We start from the raw sequence: 23,756 nt of genomic DNA on the forward strand, positions 1-23,756 counted from the left end.
AAATATTTAAGGACAAACTCTAATATTGTAGCACCTATTGTATTTTCACCAATATTTACGCGCCGTGCAACAATTACTCGCAAGGTTGTCGTCAGTATGATTTTATGTCCATCATTATTTTTTTTTTTTCCAATAGTCCAAAGACGATATTTGTTTGGTATTATTATTATTATAAAATATATATATATTTTTTTAATGGTGTTTGTGGTTTTAACAAGGTTTTGGTTTCAAGGACTTCGCGTCCTTTTTTCCCTTGGAACTGTTCTGATATATCACACATAATAATATTATATTATATTGAGTGTCGGAAAACTTACCTGTTTATTATAACCCGTAAATCGGTTGTAGCATATCATGACATCGTCACATCGAATTTTATACACAACTATTACCTAATTGTATTATACGTTATGGTGCAGTTTATTGCGTTTCGGAGCGGGCTGGCAGTAGGCACCTTATTTTGTTGAGTGAAAGGCCGCTTAATAGGTATGGTACTCGGTGTTTATTGCTAAAGAAATGCGTAGATATAGGTTACGCCTTTTTCACGTTGGTAGGATGTAGGTGACAAATGACAATGGTTAAAACCTTATCATGAAGTCAGATTAGTTTCAAGTTCTTATTATGCAAATTAAGCACAAGAACCGTTTGTACTTGAAAGTTGTTTTTGGGTGATTCTCGCGAAGTCAAAAAATTGTAGTTTGACATTTTCATACATTTAAAATTTGTTGCTAAGATTATTATCAAATATAATACACCACTGTTGTGGTTATTACATACAGGTGGGGCATACTACTGCCAATATTAAAGTTTGGTTTTTGGGATACATTGAGACATATTTCGATCGAAACACGTAATGTTGTTTAATAATATAATGTATATATATATATATGTATATGTGTACAAACGTCGCACCAAAGCATCGGGGCGACAACAAAAACTTAGTGACAAAAAATAATATTAATAATGAATTTAGGCATAAATCGTATTTATAATAATAATAAAAAAAACACACATACACACTCAACGGGGGCTATTGGAAAACAAAAATAATAATAATTACGACCAGTCGAGGACGGGGTGTGTGTGTGTGTGTGTGTGTGTGTGTGGTGACGGTTGGTTACTGGTGAGGGGCGCGGTTGTGATACGGTCGGTTGTCTTCTCGTCTCCACCACGGCACTCCTTCGATTCTGGAACAGACACAAAAGCAAATAAAAACGGTTTTCGCTTACTCGCCTAGCACATAATAATATTTTTATCGATGTGCCGCGTCAGTGCGAGTGTCTATATAATATTATAATATTATAATATATCTAAGGAAGAAATTAAAATATGTATTATTTAAACGCATATAGGTATCACGTATTGCATCTTGGAGCATATTTTTGCATATTATTAAAAATAAAAGCTTATTGAATGCAAGGTTTTTAGATGCATAAATGCATACTATTGCTTTCTGAATTCATACAAATTCGAACTTGTTTTGTTCCAAGTATTGCTCATAGCTTGCTTCTATCGGAAATCATCGTCAATATCAGCTCAGCCATGACTTTTTTTTATGACATTTAAAGACAATACCACTATGATTCTACCGAAATATAGACAAAACAGTTTGGAAAAAGGATTTAATTGTATAAAAGTATACATAACTATAAATATATAATTTATTTAAAAAAAAGCTGACAAAAGTTTAATTTGTTTTTAATACCTATACCGTAATACCTTAATATTTAATAATAACCAATATCAAATATTAACAATTGATGTAACAAACTATTTACATAATAATAAATAAAACTTGAAAATAAAATCGAAAGTTTTGTTGTACATCACCCTATCATAAAAATTAAAAACCCATATTTTTGAGGTATTTTCGAATAATTTTATACGCATTAACAAAAAAAAAACTTTTTCCTCTCAATTTTGACAGACTTAGAGCTGGGTCTATGAATTATAATATAGGTATTTAAGTTCATTTTTGCACAAAAAATGTATATTACAATGTTGCTATATAATAATTGAATATAATATAATTAAAATAAAAAGAATTGGATACTATAATAGGCTGAAAGTCACGAGATGCAAGAGGACGTGATACCCACATGGGCCGCATGTGTTGCCTCCGTCTTACAATAAGTGTGTAACACGACAAATTTTACGCTCAGCAGAACACGTGTAGCTCCGTTAATTTAAAAATTAGATTGAATTGGCCTCTTATAAAATCTAAAGGTAAAGATTATTATCTAGACAACCTCATGGGCTTTTTATTATATTTTAATTTTAAAGCGAGTTATGAATATTTTAAGATGTATAAACAGTTTACAATTTTACCATGCATGGTGCAAAAAGGGTGGTGATGAGAAATAATTTTTGCTCAGTGCTAAGCACAATTTAATTGTATAGTTCGGCGCTACTGTGTATACCTATAATTTATTAACATAATTGAAAATTAAAAAATTGTATTATATTGATCAATTGATCACTGAGTGACTGATTAAATATTTTTTTTTTGTTTTCGAAAAACATTAACATTCTTGCATTCAGAATGTTAATATATAGCTGATTTACAAACAATAGTCTATAACAGTACCTATCTATACGCGGGACTTTTATGAAACCTAATTATAACTAACATACGGAAGTAATAAGTATAGGTTTATGAATTTGAGCGATACCCGCCCGGCTACCCATTGACGAAACAAAGTTTTCAGTAACCCTAAACCCCAATCGGTTCATCTCAATGCATAATAGTGTTTGGTATGATAATATGGGACATGGGTAACACCATTATGACATTATTAGACATTTTTATATTTACAATAATTTTCATTTATTTTTGATAGGAAGTGTTCATATTGTATGCTTTAATTTTATTTAAGTAAAGTAACTAGTGTTGTGCTGAATATAATAAATTACTATTATTATACATTTACATATTTTTAATTTAAATGACCAAAGGCTATAATTTAGCGCAATTAATTGAATTGATCTATAGACCCTGGTAATAACGGAGCACAACTCGCCTATCCATCATAAATGTTTTGAGCGCAATCGGTAACCTGCCTATTTAAGTGCATTGATAAAACTACGCTTTAAATGTTTTTATCTAATATATATTAAGATAAAAAGAAGGACATTTTCATCTAGATGAGAAATTGTTATATTTGTATCTATAGACGATGCACCACAACACTCATCAAACACCCATTAAACGCCAACAACACTCACTGCTGTAGGTCGGACGTCGTCTCGTAGTGATGGCCGTTGGCCGCGTTGTAGTTTGTCTCGCTACCGTCCCTCTGGCCGACGTACTGGTAAACGTTGCCCTGGAACTGCCGGCGAAGCGTGCCGCCGTTATCGGCACCGCCGGCCGCCATTATATTCTGCAGCGGTATGGCCTCGGCGGCGGTTGCGGCCGTACCGGACCCGGTTGCCGACGGTTGGCCGGCAACGCCGCCGTTGTGTTGGTTGCTGCTGCTGTTGTTGTTCATCATCATCAGGGCGCCCGCGTTCGACCTGTGATGGTGTCGACCGTTCAGCTGCCTGTGCCGCTTCCGGCGGTCGGCGTCTTGCCGCACTCGGCACTGGACGGCCATCAGGAACGCGCTGACCGGAAGCACCAGGCCACCGATGTACAGGAACCGCGGGTCCCGGGTGGACACGACGGCCGCCATGATCAACAGGAAGCCTACCGTGATGCCCGCGAAATAAAACACCTGTGAATCACGGACGACGGGATGTATAAAACGATTGTATAATATAAAATAATTGTAATAATAATGATTATGCGATCTCTGCAGTGCTCGACAGGTAGACGGAGTACCTCAAGCTCAATTTATTTTCAGAAATTTAAGCATAGGTAATCCCACTATTTTTTTTAAGTAAAACGCACGGGATGCTACACTTCATTGCATTTTCATTAAAATGTACGATGCGATACTAGATATCATAGTTCATCTTGTTGAATATTTCATTAAAAAAAATATATTTTGACAGCCAGCTATAGTTGATATACTATATAGCGTTAGTCATAATCACGGTAGATTATAATATATATAATCTACCGTGGTCATAATCATGGTTCAATAAACTATAATACCTATTATCAGTTAGGTATCATTAACAAGATATATATAATAATTAGTACTAAATTGAAAGATAAAAATCAACATGCAATCATAATTTATAAAACTATTTAAATAAAATATAGATGGCAATGAATGATTTTTATTTAGATATTTGCTTTTGGATTTGTTGGAATATTATTGATAATCATAAATTATAATTAAAAATATGATAGGTAAATCCCAACGATTTAACAACGTATATACTAAGTGATGGGAACGCTCTTTCTTTAAGCCCGAGTCCCCTAAATTGTATTTTGCTAATTCGAGCACTGTGCGATCTACATAAGAGTTATACTAAATAGAGATACCTATATAGTATAGTAAAGCAATATTATTACTGTGCACTGAAAAAAATTAAGCAACAATAATATCAATTGGATGTTAAACTGTGGATAGAAATGATGTCTTCAAACGTTAAACTAAATTGTAAAACAAAATGTCTCGAGAATATTTCAGAATTAATACTAAATTGTATATTATAAGTTATAACTTATAATTATATATTTTTTATTCGCTTGCTTCGAAATTTTAATTTTCGATGACGGTTGAAGAGTCGGAAACGACCTTTTCAGTCAACCACGCGGATAGTATAGTGGAAATTCCGCTATACATCGGTAATAAAATTATTACTGCAGGCTACAGAGTACAGGGATGGATATGTCAGATTAACATTCATGAACGTATCAATTAAAAACTGTTTTTGAAATTATTTTTTTTGCATAATCTTTAGTCATTAAAAAATATTTAATACTTATTATTATCGTTAACAGTAAAAATGATAGATCATGATGATCATTACAATAAAACTTAAAATATTTTTGAAAAATTGATTTAATTTGGATGACGAGACCTTAGAATACACTCATGGAGCCCTATAGGTTTCATACACAGTTCGAGAACCACTCAAACTTTGACACTAGCGCATTCTGGTATTCTCATATCATAGTGACTTACCAGCAAGCAGAAATGGCAAAAGTTTTCGAACTTAGGACAGTGACCGCCGCACGCGTCGACAGCTACGTCACACGAGGGTAACAACAGTGGCACCGCCGCCGATGGCTGGTGATGTTGCCTTAAGACCGCGGCCGTAGCGGCAGCGTTCTGCGGCGGTAACTGTGGTGGCGGCTGCGGCAAGTATTGGGCGGCGGTGGCCGGCTGTTGCTGGTGATGGTGAACGGCCGACGACGGCGGTTCAACCGGTGGCCAGACCGGCGCCATCTGCGGCCGGTGGTGGTGGTGCTGCTGTTGCTGGTGTAGTTGGTGCAGCGTTTGGTGGTTCAACTGTTGAGGCGGCGGTTGCTGCAGTTGGTTGTACTTGACGCCGGCCGTTGTCACCGACGACAGTGCGTCCGGGTCCGTGGTGGCTCCACCGCCGCCGCCGCCGCCACCACCGCTCTTGTGGTGGCCACGAGACGTCTGCCGGTGGCTGTTGTACACTCGGTGGTGCTTTGCCCGGCGGTTGGCCGCGTATGCTCGGTCATTCGAGCTGTTCGAAGAAGATCCGCCGGCCACCGGTGAATGTCTGTCCGCGCTCCAGGCATTTCTATCCGAACATGGTAACAATACATTATTATATTGTGTTTGGGTATTATATTATTATTATTAGTAATCGTCGTCGACGTCGTTATTACACACTGCAGAGCAGAGCTGCATTTAGGGGGGGGGCCCTGGGTACAACTGCCCCCGGGCGCCCAAAATGTTTGTAGCCAGAAATATGTTTACTTGTGATTTATTAAAATTTGTATAATTTTAATTATTTTAATAACAGTATTTATGAATTACGGTGTATTTAGTATTCATGCTGTTTGACATTTTTTTAATTAATATTAATTTGCATAGTTTTATATCATTTTATTTTATTTATTCATGAAATACCTACAACCTACTTAAATATGTTAAAAAAAACCAATTTATATGATGAACTACAAGCAAGGTTTAGGTTACATAAATTCATATGTATCATTGCGGAGAGAGGAATCAAGAAATTACTAAACAATATTTTTAAAAAAAGCACACATTGTAAAACAAATATTCTTTTCTGTGCTCAATATCTAAAAGGTTAATGAGGATCTAGCTCCCATATTTTCCGTGGGTAGGCCCCTTAGGGGGAAGCAATTTTTTTTCACCGGAGCTTAGGGAGCGCCAATTTTTTTTTGCAACGGGGCGCAAAATGTCTAAATGCGGCACTGCTGCAGAGACGTATACAGAATTTATCATAGAGTAAAGAATATATTATAGAGGGGCCATACCGTATACTGCTATGTGTAGTGAATTGAAGCAAGCCAATGGAATACATTTAGAGTTACCATTTTGAGAAAAATAAAATTATTTTGACATTTGGTTGGCACTACTTTAAGTTTTCATATTATAAATTAGTAGTTATCAAAATATAACAACAATAAAAACAATTTAAAATATGAAAACTGTGTCTTATCAGTGATTAGGTTGAGTAAGGCATAAAATAGTTTGGTACAATAGTTTGATGCTTTTCAATTGGTCACTCTAAACGTTCTCCATCTAAATGCTTCACATACGTATACGTATGGCCACCCCGTGGAATTTATACACCCGATATTTTTGCCAGCTCAAAATCAGAGATTTATCAACTGTCCATAATTCACATTGCTACATAATTAAACAGTTATTTTCTAAATGTCAATGTCCAGATTATCGATAGAGAAATTAGAAAGTAAATATTAATATACCCAATATAATTAATTAAACTTAAACATTAATCGAAATGTACAATAGGTGTGTAGTAAAAATTAATATTTAATGATTATAAATAAGCTCGGTTAGATTGTGTAACCTTTCATATTTTAAACATTTTACCAGAACTTCTCGTAAAAAGTCCAGAAGTATAATCGATACTGTAAAAACTGTAACCGCACGTTAACAAGTTGAATATTTTTCAACTTAACGGTAGCACGGTGTACGTCACTAGTGACATATTATATTAAAAAGATAACCATAACGTTTATAGCCAATTAAAACTTCACTAGGGTTTAAACTTTAAACACGTGTTAAATTATGAAAGACATGATAAAGTCTAAAAGCCCCTTATAAGAGTTTAATAATAAGAGTGGCGTTGTCAGGATTTTGTTTTTTTTTTAGGAGGGATGGTAATTTGTTATATATAGGAGAAACTAAACTAGAATCCCCCATAAGTTTAATGTTACGATGCCGACCATGCCGTGGTCCGTGAGTATATATAATTTTAGACTTTCGCAACAAACTTAAATAACACTTTTAATAATTCAAATGGTTATTTCTTATACGTAACATATTGCTGAAAACATTTATTCATTTTCCAGAAATTTCTAAGATGGCGCAACCCTACTCAGCCCATCCCTGAAATAGTGACATCACCGCTGAAATATAATAATCAAAAGCCCAAAGACCATATAAAAAGCAATCTCCCCCCCAAGTCATCTTTAAATACATATCTGATTTCTCGTTATTAAAATTGTTGGTATTTATTATAGTATTATTCGTAGAGTACTAGAGTTATATTTCAATCTAAAAATGCAATTTTTGAAAGCCATATTGCCTCGTCGGCGTAGTTTTATATAATATACATATAGTTTCGCTGAATTCCGTGCGATCCTCTAGTTCATCCGGCTAGTATAAGTTCAAAAATTTCCGCTATGTTATAGAGAATATTATTGCAGATTATTTTTTGGAATGTATAATAATATATAAAAACTAAAAAGCTTTAACAGCGAGGCGGACGGACGAAAACAATGAGAAATTCTTCGCTTTGTTCACTGGTACAACCAACCATAGTCTGTCAGTCCAACATGACTAGTATATAATATAGTGATGTTCATTATTCCCATCGATTTTACTATTATTATTATTATTATTATCATGATATAGTACGTGATGATTTTTAGCCGCAGTATGTTGGATACGGCCACGGGGTAAGTAGTTTATAAATAGTATATGGTTTGTATGAATAGAGAAAAACCTTTGGAAATCGTTCAAATAATATTCTACAGTTCTATTATATACGCTGGACAAATCTCCGAATGGCTCGAGGGGGGAGGTATATAATACTACACTCCCTCTCTCTTGCATTTCCTGTCAAGAGGAAATTGAACAAAAACACGTCACCGCCAAGTTTCTCATCTCAATCATAAGAAATACCACAAGCGCGCGTACACACACCATTTCCAAAGTATAAATTTACTGCGATAATCAATAAATATCAATAATTATTAAATACTATATAGGTACACCTAGTTTTTGCAGGATAAGTGTTTTTGGTAGAGTAACACAATATTAATCAAATTTAAAGACATGTCGGCGTCGGAATATTTTCGAGTAAACGAACACTACAACGGTATTCGTCAATTATATGGATTTCCTCAGGGTTTGAGATGTAAACCGGATTCGTCGTCGGCATAAACTAAGTCGTTCACGGAAATCCGATGAAAACACACCGTCTGCAATTTATTACAAAACTAAACTCTCCAGGCTCCGGACACGGGTATTGATCGCGTACATATACAATTTACCACCCAACAAATTACCGCGAACCACTAGTAAATACCTGAACTACTCCTATATAGACCTACAAAATATATACGAATACTCGGTATATTAACTATAGGGTCAAACATTCTGACATTTTGTACAGTCCATCTAAGCATTAAAACAAATAAAAAATAAAGCAATGTTTAAACAGATAAAACGCTGTAAATGATAGGCATTTTAATAATGCATACTGAAGCAACGAGAAACGATGGAAAGTTTTACAGCGAACCCAAAAACCTTACACTCTCCGTTTCAAACTATTTCGATTCTGATTTTGGTCGCAAACAGCGCCTGCAATATTATATCACCAGTATAATAGTACCTGGGCAACGAGTGATGGTGGTGACTGCTCGATGGGGGCCTAGATCCGACCACCGCGTTCGACTGTTGTTGCTGCTGCTGTTGCTGCGCGCCGTAAAATTGCTGTTGCAGCAGCAATTGCTGGTGTTGCTGTTGTGATTGCTGCTGCTGGTAATGGTGATGCGCGCGGCCGTTGTACGTGTTGTTGCCGTGCACCGGCGGCGGCGGCTTGGTGTAGACGGCCGCCGGCGGCGGTTCCGGACCGTATTGTTTAGAGCGTCCATGCCTTGACATGGCGCATCAACATGTCGCCGCTGCTCGACCGTCGCCGCTGGCGTACGTCGTCAATCGCATGCCTGCTGAAAAATTATAATAATTAACATTATATTATTATGATCGTGCGCAAAGTAATTATCAATGATTATTTTTTACATTTTTGCAAAAATAACCCTCCCCCCACATACACCGATGATAGAAAATCATAGACCTTTAGATTAAAAATCAAAATATACGTTTTGCGGATGTTTCATTATCTGGGAGAACAAATTCCGTTTCGTTTGATTTAACTTCAAAATGTAGTATACCAGATGGCGCAAACAGTGGCGTATTTATGATTCTGTAAGCGACTGGTGGAGAGAAAGCAATAATACATATTTTATTTAAAATTGTATAATATGTAGCTTTTTGCCAGCGATATACGCACAACCACTATAAACCGATGTTTTATGTGTAGGTAGGACAGGTATACATATAATAAATTAATAATTAATTACAGCACAATTTAATACCAGCTATAAGATGTTTATACTCACAATTTAGTATTGCACATTCAGTTTATAGCTAGGTACTTCCTATCTATATAAATCGACCTAAACGAATTGTAATGATAAATATTTAAATAATAAGTATCCCGGTATCCGTATAACGACGATCGAGGGGCGATAATTTTTTATTATTTGAAGTACTTGACCAGTATTTTTACGCATATTCATAGTTTAACACTACCATGACTCACGAGTTAGCTACGCAAATAAACAAATACTTAAAAACGCATAATAACCGCATATTTCATGGTTACATTTTAAAAAATGTCAACAAAATTAAAAAAGGATATGCGTAATACGTGAGTATTTTTTTAGAGTAGTAATAGTTGATAAAATTTTTTTTAAATCGATCTAAAGTAATATTATCAAAGAATTCAAATCTGTTTTCAGAAGTCTCATCTGATAAATCGTAAGACAGATAATATAATCAACTGGTATACATAATATTATAAATATGTACTTACAATAAGTACCTACTTGGCTAAAAAAAAGCAAGCCTCGTGTCGATATAAGCGCGTGGAAGTAGCACATTATGATATTAGTACAATCACACTAATAATTAGTAATAATCGTTATCACAACCACACTATTAAGTAATAATCGTTATCACAACCACACGGATCGTAGGTAGTATGTACCCTTCAAATTACGTATAATGAACTCCTAAAAAACAGTTTGCATTCCTTTTAAATTATTAACGATTGATCGGTCGATTTTATACGAGCCTATTATATATAGCCCGCAGTAGTAGCGCGCAATAGAATTGCCATCGCCTACCCACAAATGGTTATTGAACAGTGAATCAACGCTGGTATGCGGACATTATATTTCAATATTTGATACGTATTTGTATACATAAAAACACGCCATGACTTCATTTTTTGCGATATTTTCAGAATGACCGATTGTCAGGTCCGGCGAGATAAAGAGACCTCTCGGTGGGTCGCCCAACATTTGAGCCGGCCGCTTAGTAATGATTATATATTACAGTAAATTACTAACTAAGCATATTTAAATGTACCTATGAGTTATGACCGAAAATATTTGTTCTGGAACATGGTATAATAATAACATATAATACTGGTCTAAGGACTTCAAGTGTGATAAAAGTTTAAAACACACTTCATTTTGGTAACCTTGTTGGCATGCTATCCCAGTCTTTTGTTAGCATTCATTGAAAATTATCATTTATTGTCCAACCGATGTCAGAGTAAATTATTTAGCGAGAACAAAGAATCAAAGAACTATATTTTAACATTGATAAATTTAAAAAACGGATGTCGTTTACGCATTGCTAATAACTAATAACGATATTTCATAAACATAATAATATAACTACAATAAAAATTGGATACGTACAACATGCGACAAAGACACGGTGTTTCGGGTTTGTAGAACCATATAGGGCGGGAAACACATTTGGAACAGAGGTTATCGTCTACCTAACCCATATGTGCGGATTTCGGGATGTGGGCCACCCAAAAACAAATAAATCAATTTCCAGGATCAAAAATTACGTAGTATGCGGCCTATACCGTTATTTTTCTCACCTAACTATATTACTACAAAAATAATTTATCAATTATCATTCGAATCCACATGGTAGAAATAATTCGGTTTACATCGATTTTATTTTTAAAAAATCACCATTGTCCATTAAGGATCGGCTAGTGTGCTCGCTCGATAAATTTTGTACTCAAAAACATGTGCTCGCGTTCCAGAAATATAGGCCCAGAAATATATTACTTGTCAGTTGTCGGTATAAAAAAGGACCTGGGAGTGTCAATGAGAATTTTTGACACACGCCCAGTTGCACACACGGCTTACGCCTATAAATACTGCTCGAAATCTCTAGTTTTTAATTAGACACGTATAATAGTAATATAATAGTGCAATTATTGTTAATTTAATGACGTATATAATATTATACGTCATATTTGGCTTTTTAAGGTAAAAACACGTTCTTGTGTGTAAAGTTTCATATAGAAATAATTATATTAGCATAAATACCGAATATTCATTATGTCACTCGCACATGTACCTATGTAATATTTTATTATTATTGAATAATTGAAGCAGTGCGTTCAACGAAAGTGAGTGTAATATTAATTAATAACGCGTTTTCATCCCGTGAACAGTTATGAACAATTATATGAATAGGACAAAAACAAATATATATATATATATATTGTGGAAAGCTATAAAAGAAACACAAAAGGCTACCACAGCGTTAATTATTTCCGGTTTTTAATAATAATACACGGCCACTGATGGGTAAAGAATACCGCAGATGTTAAAACGCTTTAATAAAATATAAATCAGTTTCCAAAAGTATACATTTTTCTCGCAAAACACGATATAATTATGTAAAAGTATCAGACAGCATATGAAAATATTTTTAAATTAAAGAATCATTCTAATGACACAAATATTATAAGAAAATAATTTTCTAAAATATGCTGTTTGGTAACACCGGGCCACGGCACGTATTAGCCGTATACGTATATCGTCGCTCGTATAAGCGACTGCAAAATAGACTGCGAATAGACGAACATAGGCGGTTAACGAATAAAATGTAAAGATAAGTATATTAGTAAAGTATAAGTATTTTTAAGTATTCACGCCCGTAAAAATATCAAATAATTATTTTTCGTCAGGGAGCCGTAATAGAATTTCTGAGACGTCACTACGTGGGCACAACGTTTTTCCTAACTTCTGATCGTACAAAATAATAAATAACTTATAACACAATGCACAGCAGCGATTTAAGAATAATGTTAATCAAATAATAATATATTTTTCATAGGAATAATTCTGGTACACACAATATATTAAATTAATACTACCAATTAAATAGGTAGGTGATGGCCGTAGAGTGGTTTTTTTTAGGTTCTTAGAATATGATTTTAATATCTGGTCAAAATATGCATGTTTTTTTTTTTAAGCAATTAGTATATATTAATCTAATTTAAGTACTTATACTATGTTGTTACTACTAGTCGTGTATATTATATTATTATTATTCTAGAATTTAACGAATTTAACTTAATTTTAGTTTTATTTAATATTAATATTAGATTTAGTCAGAAATCACCAGAGACCTGCAAGATGAACAATTTAGTAAAAATCATAAAGCTAGATGCCTTACGCAACTTATTTAACGATGTCAATTATTTTTTTATAATAGGTATAAAGAAATTCTCACCCGGGAAATAAACAATCATAAATTGTTTACATAAAATAATAAAATATATTCTAAAACGTTAAAATATGCCAAAATATGCAAAATTAATTTTTTCTACAAATTTTGTAATCAACAAATTATCCACTTTTTTATCCCCATCGAGCTGCATAAACCCAGAAAATATATGAGAAAAACTATAAATCCGCTCTCTAGGAATCCTGGACGAAAAGTCCGAAAATACAAAATATTCTATTACATTTTCATTTATAATTATAAATAAGTACCTATCCTACCTATATATAATAATTATTATTTATAGGTACACCTAATTAATATTGATTTAAAATAGTAATTAATTTTCCAATAGGTACCTACAATATTAATATGATATTATATTTGATTACTATTCCATATACTTACCTACAGTTTACAATTAGTATATTATAAAAATTTAAAATAATGGTTAATATAAAAGTAAGTTCAAAAATATATGTATAAGAAAAAGTTTAAGCCTTTTAGCTTTTTCAATTAATATTATCAACAAATTTTAAAATAATACAGTCAATACAAACATCGACCACTAATAATTATAATAATTTAAAATAAGGTACGTTTTCTGAAACAATTACCTATATGTGATTTAAAAACATTTTTAGAATATTTGTAAAGCCAAACAGTTTATATATTTCTTATATATTATTTAACTTGGGTACTTTTATATCGACCATTATTTTGAATAACAAGCATAAGGAATAGTAATCAAATATAATAATATATTATATTCATAATTACAAATGAAATTTTAATAGAATATTTTGTATTTTTGGACTTTCTTTCAAAACGGACTTATTGGCCGATTATAGCTCTTTAGAGTCTAGACAAATAGGTGTTATGTATACCGGAGAAACGGTTATTAACATAAATACTCGTACACATGGTGTAGTGTAAGAACAATAGTTTAACAACGACCGTGCACGTAGGTTACCCACGTTATGATGTAAGTATATTTTTTCGGCGATCATCACACGATGATTATCAACAATAACGCGTTATTATTAATTGCCGGCGAACTCCACCCCCCCCCTGCCCGCGTAGAGAAAAAATCTCTTGTAGACGTTCTCGTAAATTTATCGTCGTTATATTATGATGCTCGCACCACTTACTATTATACTAAACAGCATAATATCGAACAATATAATATTAAGTATATTATATAAGTGGGACGTTAATATAATTTAAAATATCGAACGGGCGAGATCATTTATACAGAGCGAACATATAAACAACAAGAATAAGCTGCTGTCGACGAAGGCCTCAATAGAAAGGACCATGCAATTCGGAAAGCGAAAATTATAAAATATTAAATTTTGGTATATCATTATAATAATATAACTTATAAGTAAATTGTATAAATTGGCACCAAATACGTGTCAACGTGATAATAATATTATGCTTCCGATCGGTTCAGTTTCTCATCCTCGTCGACGGTTAACTACACGCCATCTGTTCATCACAAGCACAACAACAATAATAACAACAACAGCAGCCGACGCTGGTCCTGTACAACCGGTGCCTAACTGGCCGACACTGTGCAGGTACCACATCCACCGCCGACATACTATAGGTACCTATATAATATAATATTATTATAAGGTACGCATCGGAAAGTGCCCGGAGAGCCGAAAAAAAGAAACCGGTTGTCCGGATCGAGGAGCAGACCTATAATTTATCAATCCTCACATGTTCCCTTAACTAGACTACACGAGTGCGCATGAGAGACGACCGCCGCAGCCATCGTCCGGGAGAAGAGGAGTGGGCGGCGGCGGCGGCAGTTATAATATTATGGGAAGAACAAGGACCGGCTAACGAGCATCCAATGCAAACAATCCATGTGTGTGTGTGTGCCAGCAATAATAATAATATGCGTATGGATTTTTTTCTTTTCGGTTTTTCTTCCATACGATACATACGCACTCGACCGGCGTAAAAATCATAGTACTCTGGTTTACTCCGCGGCGGGACCAGTATTACTACTTATACCTATATAACTGCGACTTACAAGTAGATTGTTATATATTGAGTCGGTCGTCTTGTTTTCGTGTATTTTATCTACCGCAGAGCACACGAGCGATATTCAAATCGATTGTGATGAAAAGTAGGAAAAAAAAATTTAAAGACGACAACGACGATCGTTTCATCGATGCCGCCATGGGCTGTTAAAAAGCGCCGCGAGTGGGTTATAATAATATGGTAATCATCTTATATGTTATTGCCTATACGACGGTGCACCGTATAGCAACGCGTACATGGTACATCGATAACGAATTTAGCAAAAGAACCATATTTTTATAATATGTGTATGTGTGTGTGTGTATAAACGCGCAACGGCTGTATACACGAGATGGTTATAATAGTGAAATAATACGCACACGACACGAAAGAAAGTATTAAATCGTGGCCCCGACGATAATTGTATTATTTGGACCGTTTTGAAAAGTAAACAACGTGAAATCGATTGAAGAATTTTATTTTCGAAAACATACTAAGAGTAAAACGGAATTCTACTCTTGTATGGCTCGGCACACACACAACGACGACCAACACACCCGGTCTATAGGCACAATAATAATTATTATTGCAGCGCACGAAATCCATTATTATTATTATCGTTTGAACCTCTCCGGTTCCGAAACGAGCCGCAGCTGCATCAGTGTATGGAGTTCGAATGTGAAAACTATTTAGAAGACGCATACTGCTGGGTATCATGTTATTCAACGTTTTACTACCTATATACTATATGCATACGAATCAGAGATAAAGAAAAATGGTTATTCAGGAGTTCACTGCGATTGTGTGTAGGAGTTCACCAGTTGTAGATAACTCATGACATTCAAAGGAAAACCTATATAAATATAATATAATATATATATAGGCACCTATATTTACCATTGGTCGTAAAAAAAAATTATGTAATCTGACGTTTTTCAAACCAATCCTAATTCCTATACAACATTTTAGTTAACGATTCTTTATAGTTCAACCACGTTTTACAAGGAATTAAATAAAAACAAGACATTATTTTGAGATAAGGCAAATCTTTAAAACACCTATATATTTAAAACGTAAACAATAATTTAACTTATACATCAAATAATACCTTCGCGTTCTTCATACATGAAAATAAATAATTTTACTGAAAACAACCTATACTAAAATAACTTAAACAGTGACCGCAATGAATTATATAATAACTAATTTATAGTAATTTGTCAATCATCAATTTGAAACCATGTTTTTAAATAATTAAACTAATATTCATACTTTATTGTGCAAGCAGGATCCCAAACTTGGTATTCATTATTTGTTGCGATATATCTCATTCCAAATAGTTATACCTGTATTTAACAAAATAAACACACATAAATATTGCTTAGAATCTAAGCGAAATATTCTGCTCTCTCTCTCTCTCTCTTCACACAGTCATTATTCAATATAATATGGATTTACGACCGACCGACTATAGCACTAGTTATAGACACGATTTTCGCTTCCGTGCAAACTGCAATAAACGAGTCATACACTATTAATAGGTAGGTATTGACGTATTGTGCATGGACAATGACTAATATTAACTTATTCTTAAATATATATAAATATATACACCATCGATTGACTCACTAACACTAAACAGTCACAATAAAATAAACATATTATAATATACATACAGGGTAATTATTCAAAAGATTCATCCGATTTAAAATGCTTTTATATTTTTAGTTTAAACGTTTGCAGTAAACTAATACGATACGTCAAATAAAAGAATATTATTTGAAATTTATTTAATGGTAGGTACATAATGTTCTATGTGACTTTCCTTGGTCACACAAACATCTAGTATATAGGTATTTTAGTCAGAACTTGCATTCATTTCAAACATATCAGTTTTGTAATTTATTCCGCTTATTGTTTAGCTGCTTTGTAGTTGATGATAATGATGGTACGTACACAGTATCTTTATCATATCCCAAAAATAAGAAGTCACGTGGCGTTCGATCAGATGACCTAGGAAACAGCATGCTATATCGGTTGATCCATTCTGAATAACTCTGTACGTATAAAAAGTTTTATTCGTGCACGGAAGTAATTATAGTCAATAATATTGTGTTCACACGGTTTGAAGGAAAACTATTAACATTGCTATTAAAACAAAACGTTGTCAAAAAAAACATTGTTGGAATTTTTTTTTAATTCAAACGAAACGTTTATTTTCTCATTACGATTTAGTATCCGACGACGGTCGTTCGCAAGAAATAGTATTATTAATCGGATATACATTTCAGTATAATATTATACATATTATGTTTGTCGTGCGTACGCAGTGTATTCGAAGTGTTTTTGTTTGATAATATATAATGTAACATATACTACGCATTTACATATTATAAAATACTCGTGTACATAATATATATATATATACGTTGGTGTGGGGGGCACATATCAGACAATTTGATAGATTTCAAAGGGAAACCGCCGCCGCCGACACGGTTGCGTGTCGTGTTGGCGTCAATCCTTTAAAGCGATTCGGTTCGATCGCAATAGTAACAGCAGCAGCAGCAACTAGCAGCACCTCCTATAACGACTGCACACAATATAATATCCGTCAATATAATACGAAATTCGACATGGCTAATAAATGTTTCATACATTGTGTTAAACATATTAATATAATATGTATATATGCGGCGATCTGGCGATCGTAATAATAGTAACACACTGACGATAATAATACAACGCAGATCCCAGCAAAATATAGAAGTACGCGGGCTTCGACGATATCACGTGTTATTTGGTAGAGTAGTTACCACCACCGCTGGTTCACAAAGGAATAAAGGAATTCTGGTATATATATGCTCGACGAAATACTTGTGCCAAAACATCTGGAAAGGTGTCCCGAAATCTCATATACAGGGTGAATATACGCACACGCAGAAGACGCGGTTCTTCAGCGCCGACAAACTGCGATTATTCTTTTTGTCCGTTTATTCCGGTCAACTCTCCTCCACGAGATCTTTTCATCGTATTATATATAGGTATATAGGCACAACAATACACGATAACACGCACACATGTAGGCAGCACACACAAACTCACACACAAAAAGCCTTTTGTACGGCCCCAAAGAATATTTAACGCGCGTGAAAAATGTTCGTGCGGGTCTTTTGTGAAAAAACCTGCGCGCTCACATACACACGCACGACCCTATAGTAGTATATGGAGTAAAAAATTCGATTCCTAAATGATGGTGGGTTAGACCATAATATAAGTACAACAACAACGTTATCAGTTGCAAAGGACAAACAAATAAAAACCAAAATTACTTAATTCTTAATCTAACCTAAATATTATAATAGTATAGAGCCATAGCATAGAGGTCCAAAATACTTCATAAACCTCATCTCCTCACGTGATCCCGATTGATGCGACACCGACGCGACGGTTGGTTATAATTTGTTAAACACGATTATATCTTACGGGGTATTTTAAAACGAGTAAATAGGTAGTTAATTTATCTCGAAAGCCCATTTAATTCGAAATTATTGAACTGTAGAACAGAAAAAAAACACTGAAGACGACGTTTATCGATTTTATACACGGCTGTTACAGCGGTCCCCGTCGACAACACGTGAAATGGTATGAAAGAATGTCAAAAACAATACAAGCACATTAAAAATACTATATAAACATTATATAGTAATATAAAGTATAAAGTAATACACGGTAGGATGCGAGCCGTTCCAAGAGAAATGGACCACCACATCAACGCAGAAAACCGCCCTTGCCCCAAACGTGTTCGAAAAAAATTAATACTTCTCCCGGGCGGCCGTTTCATCGATTTTAATATTATCGTAGTACTTCAACGAAAAAAAAAACGAAATATTTATAACTCGCCTTTATCTCTGGGAATCATGGGACATCATGCAATTAACCCAAAAAATATGTGTGTTCACTGTTTCATCTTTTATAATATACACACATAATGCCTTAGACGTTTCTCCAATCATATGAACAACGATAAGAAATTTCGTATTAGAATAAAATTACGGTAAATATTAAATATCGTATAATATATGTATTAGACGTACACCCCAGCACCCCCACATACGATTTTCACATTTTTTTTAGTTGTTGTATAATAACATTTACGAGAAACGTCAATTTAAAATCATTCCAAAGTCCGATACTAACGAGTTACTACGAACACAGTTGTGTATCAAACAAATTAATACAATTTAACACAGTAAAATAATATAAAATGTATAATGTATATTGTGTTGAATGTACGTTGCTGAAGTATTATGTACATTATTTTATAGGAATTTACGGTTGTCGAAGATGTTGGGATATGGTGAGATAATACCTGTTTTTTTATACATATATATTTCGATTTATCTCCAAATTTGATACTTTTCCAAAATGCCATACACCCTGGGCTCTGGTAATACAATATGACATAGTCAGTGGCTAAAATAAGGTATGTAAGCACAACCTACTTTATAAAAATTTACAATTATCAGAAATATTGGGTTTATAACTAGGGAATGGATTTTATTGTAAATACATATTTTTACATTAAACCATTGCTAAGTTGTTTAACGATTCTGTGAATTTATTATGGCCCGAAGGAGTAAAATATGAAAATGTATTATTATTTTTGTCCGATGCCACTCCATATTTGTGTAAAGCAGGTAATGTTCTGAATGCATTTTTCCCTAAACTAGTACATGTTACTTGTTTAGCACATGCTTTTCATCGGGTGGCAGAAACAATAAGATCAAGTTACCCTGACGTAGACCAATTAATAGCAACGGTTAAGAAAATATTTCTCAAACCACCAAGTATAGTTTTAAAATTTAAAGAATTATACCCCGATCTCAATCTACCTCCAGAGCCTATTTTAACGAGATGGGGGACGTGGTTAGAAGCTGCTCAATATTATTGTGAACACTTTGAAAAAATTAAAAATATAATTTCAAATCTAAATACTAAAACTGCCACCGCTATCGATAACGCAAATAATTTGATGGAAAATAATAATTTAAAAAATAATTTAACATACATTTCTGCTAATTTTGGTTTTTTGATTCATACTATAAAACAACTAGAAACTTGAAATATGTCCTTATCAGAAAGTTTATGCATTGTTGAAGAATCACAAAACAAATTAGAAAAATGTCAAGGTCGCATAGGAAATGTAGTAAGAGAAAAATGTAAATGTCACAGAAAAAAATCAAAGACTGAAAAGTTTAAAAATAATTAGAGATATACACCAAGAACTAAATCCAACAGAATTATTGGATGTCAAACTCACACCACTTGATGTAGTTAGTATGAAGTATGCTATCATTACGTCAGTTGATGTGGAACGTTCATTCAGCCAATACAAAAACATTTTACGACCAAATCGCCGTCAATTTACATTTTTAAATTTTAGAGAAGATGTAGTTTCGCATTGTTTTAATAATTAGATAAGAGATAAGATTTTCTTTTATTAGTAGTTTCACATTGTTTTAATAATTAGATAAGAGATAAGATTTTTAATTAAGCGGTTATTACATATTTTGATTTTATTTTTACATATTTCAATAAAAATAAATACATATTTTGATTTTTTTATTACAATAAAATCCGTTCCCTATTTATAACATACAACATATAGGTACATTATACAAAATATTAATTTGCCAATCATTCGTGACAGTACAACTAATATAGTACATTACATTATATTATTACATTATAAGGATTTTGATTTCTAGTAACATATTATTTTATCCAAAGAAGCCATTGAAGTTTTGCAGCCTATAATAGTATAGTGTAGACTGATCGTAGGCGAAAATTTGGTTAAATATAAGAGGAAAAGCTTACGGTTTTATTAATATAGTTAATATTCAAACAAACAACCAAATTCCCCCGGACGCTTATAAAATATTCGTCCCCTATCATAATTATTACAAACTGTGCAATGAACAATAATACATAATACAAAATATATAAATAACAGTATTGTAATAATTATAAAACAAATTAATATCAGCAGAAAAAAAAAATAATGAACTTTATGTTGAATATCATGTTCAGGTACCTAAATTAAATGTTACTGTTCCCTAGATAAGACGGGTCGGGCCAAAAAAAATGGACCAAAATGGAATCCAATTTCCAAATAATTTCAAGATAATAACAAATCATTCAAATATTGCAGGCGTAGGTTAATAATTATATACTAGTCAAACGTGTAAATGATGATTTTTTGGTAGGCTTGGACTATTCGAAGGACATAAGTACATAACATTCTGGTAATATATTTTACAAAACACACATACCTATAATATTATATTATAATTTTTAGAAATCGTTACACCCGCATTGGGTGTGCTCACCGAGGGAGTTTCTTCTCTTTTTGTGACATACAGTACGGTGGTTAGGTACAACGACAGCGGTTTAAATGTCTGTGAATTTGGGTACACGTACGACGGCGAATGAATTATTCATACGTTTTATAGCGCAGAGCAATATTATAATAATAATAAACGTTGTACATGATAATATTATTTAGGTACTTGAAACAGTCACACCGACATAATAATAACATAACAGCGACCAGATTCCGTTATTATCTTTGGGGACACCCGGACACGACGTTCTCCGCATACTGAGACGATACGATGACGGAATAGTATTTGAGTGACAAAAAGTATGTTATGAATGCGAGTGGAGCTGCATACGATTGCGACCGAAGAGTTTGCGTACCTACAACAACAACGTTTAACTCGGGTCACCGGTCATACCTATAGGTGCTGAGGAAGATTTGTTTCGTATAACAAAAAATGATTAATGGTACCTACCTATGATAACGAATAAAGCCGCAATCTGTGCAGCTGCAGTAGGGCCGAATCCCGAGAAAAGCAACAGGTGTGGAAGTGTGTGGTCGTGTAATAATTGTAATCTTTAATTTTCTGAAAAGGCCGTCAGTACAGGCACAGACCACTACCGAATAAAACGCAATATTTGATAATACCAGGTCATGTGAGCCGACGAACAAAACACAACTCTTGACCTTGGCGGTTTACAAATAGGTATTTTGCTCGTAGGTCAAATCTCTAGTTGTGCACTCGCCGCCGGGGCATAAATCGTTACATGCACAAATTACGACAATGGACACCGTAGGCGCGCAAGTAGAATGAAAAATCGCTTTGTGCGTCCGTCGTCGTAATAGATTGGACTCCCAAACAAAAAAAGCCTACTTAGGTTGAAACTAGAAAGCGTCCAACTCGAGATCACGTTGATCCGTTTCTCCAGGGGCGAACGAGACGACACTTAGGGTAGGTATACATTATAACTAATGCTTAAGACGATATTATTGCGACTGACGTGTCGTTGAAACGCTTCAAAGACTTACCTGACTGGTGTCTAGTCGTGTCCGGTGTCGTGACAATCCGTCGTAGTCGATAATTGTCATACCAGCGAGATCCCCCGAGTGCGCCGATCTGTACGTCGTACGCCGGACGTGTATGAAACTAACTCGGGACTGGAAACCGGGGACGGAATAAGCTGGCGGAGTGACACGAAGAACGAGAGAACGAAAAATCACTGAAAATCGCTGTAAAGATATTACGATTGATTACAATAATTAATATCGTCTGATACCGATCGGCGAACACTCGCGGAGAGCACAGCGGCGGACGCGTTGTCGGACTGTGCGGTTGCGCGGTCGTAGTCGACCGGCCGGCGGGATACGTGTGACGCGGTGCGGACTGCGGACGAGATCGGAATTCGGCGGTCTCGTCGTCGCCGGTCGGGCCGGGGCGCACGCGCACGCACATGCACCACCCGCCGACGCACACGGTCGCACGCACGCGTTACCCCTCTCCCCCCCCACAGCATCAATCGGTGACGAGTTTTTCGGTGCACGGCTGCGGCTGCGGCGGAGGATACACAGAAACCGGCCACGGTCGACCGTCGAGCGGTGGTTGAAAAGTGGTGGAGACGACGGACGGACGCTCGCACGCGCATCACTCCGCCAGTCCGCCAGTTCAGCCGTTCAGCGGCGAGCGCGTGGAATATGCACCTGCGTGTCTCGCGGACATCATTAAGTAATACATTTTTCGTTAATTTTCAAATGCTCACTAGTGTCAAAATCAAAACTTCGAAAAACTCCGGGACCCTAGATAATATTGTTACCTTTAAATTTGATAACAGGTTGATTCGCTCTAATGTTAAAAATAACCGAGTAAAATGTATACTTCCGAACGTAAAATCGTCTACGCAGAGTATGACGACGGCAACGTCCTCTTAATAACAACAAAAAACGATCAAATTATTCTCGTAGTGTTCACCCAGAGGCCGCCTGCCGCTACAGGTGGATATCACCACATTGGACACATCTTATAATATAATATACATAATAATAATAATATTATTATTATAGTGCACATACCTATATTTATTTATTTATTTTTTTTAAACATTTTTATTTTTTGTATACAAACGGGCCCCACGTTTTTAAACCCCAAACCCGCCACCACATCTGTTGGAATAACATAATATTAAATTACGCGTCGAACGGCTGTGTTTTATATTCTCAGAGACTTTTTTGTACCGCGCCTACTTATTTCTCTCCGCGTTTATATTGTTGTTTACCAATCGACCGATTTCGTAAAACGTAATTATTCCAACCGTAATATACGAAACAGCTCTCTGCTGCTGCTACCGACGTCCCTAATTAGA

The 23,756-nt window shown here is 34.8% G+C and overlaps 1 protein-coding gene across 2 annotated transcripts; it reads right to left on the bottom strand.

Moving 5' to 3' along the window:
- Positions 1-835: 835 nt before the first annotated feature.
- Positions 836-22,794, bottom strand: LOC100162365. Of its 2 annotated transcripts, none has more exons than XM_008185118.3 (5): positions 22,429-22,794; positions 8,986-9,319; positions 5,079-5,667; positions 3,226-3,713; positions 836-1,187 (listed from the first exon to the last, which is right to left on the bottom strand). In XM_008185118.3, exons 2-5 carry the CDS (start codon positions 9,255-9,257, stop codon positions 1,118-1,120), a joined length of 1,419 nt encoding a protein of 472 aa, XP_008183340.1. In that variant the 5' UTR covers positions 9,258-9,319; positions 22,429-22,794; the 3' UTR covers positions 836-1,117. The 2 variants fall into 2 exon arrangements, with proteins under 2 accessions (XP_008183340.1, XP_001952347.2); XM_001952312.5 differs by having other exon boundaries at positions 8,986-9,322.
- Between the last annotated feature and the right edge of the window lie 962 nt (positions 22,795-23,756).

This window comes from Acyrthosiphon pisum, chromosome A1 (genome assembly GCF_005508785.2).
Source record: "Acyrthosiphon pisum isolate AL4f chromosome A1, pea_aphid_22Mar2018_4r6ur, whole genome shotgun sequence".
Taxonomy (NCBI): domain Eukaryota; kingdom Metazoa; phylum Arthropoda; class Insecta; order Hemiptera; family Aphididae; genus Acyrthosiphon; species Acyrthosiphon pisum.

Excerpts from the sequence above, each read along its gene's own strand:
- LOC100162365 (XM_008185118.3), bottom strand. The coding sequence starts at position 9,257 with ATGTCAAGGCATGGACGCTCTAAACAATACGGTCCGGAACCGCCGCCG. Across the intron at positions 5,668-8,985 it reads CACCATCACTCGTTGCCCAG|AAATGCCTGGAGCGCGGACA; the intron begins GTACTATTATAC and ends ATGTTCGGATAG. Across the intron at positions 3,714-5,078 it reads TTTGCCATTTCTGCTTGCTG|GTGTTTTATTTCGCGGGCAT; the intron begins GTAAGTCACTAT and ends CGTGATTCACAG.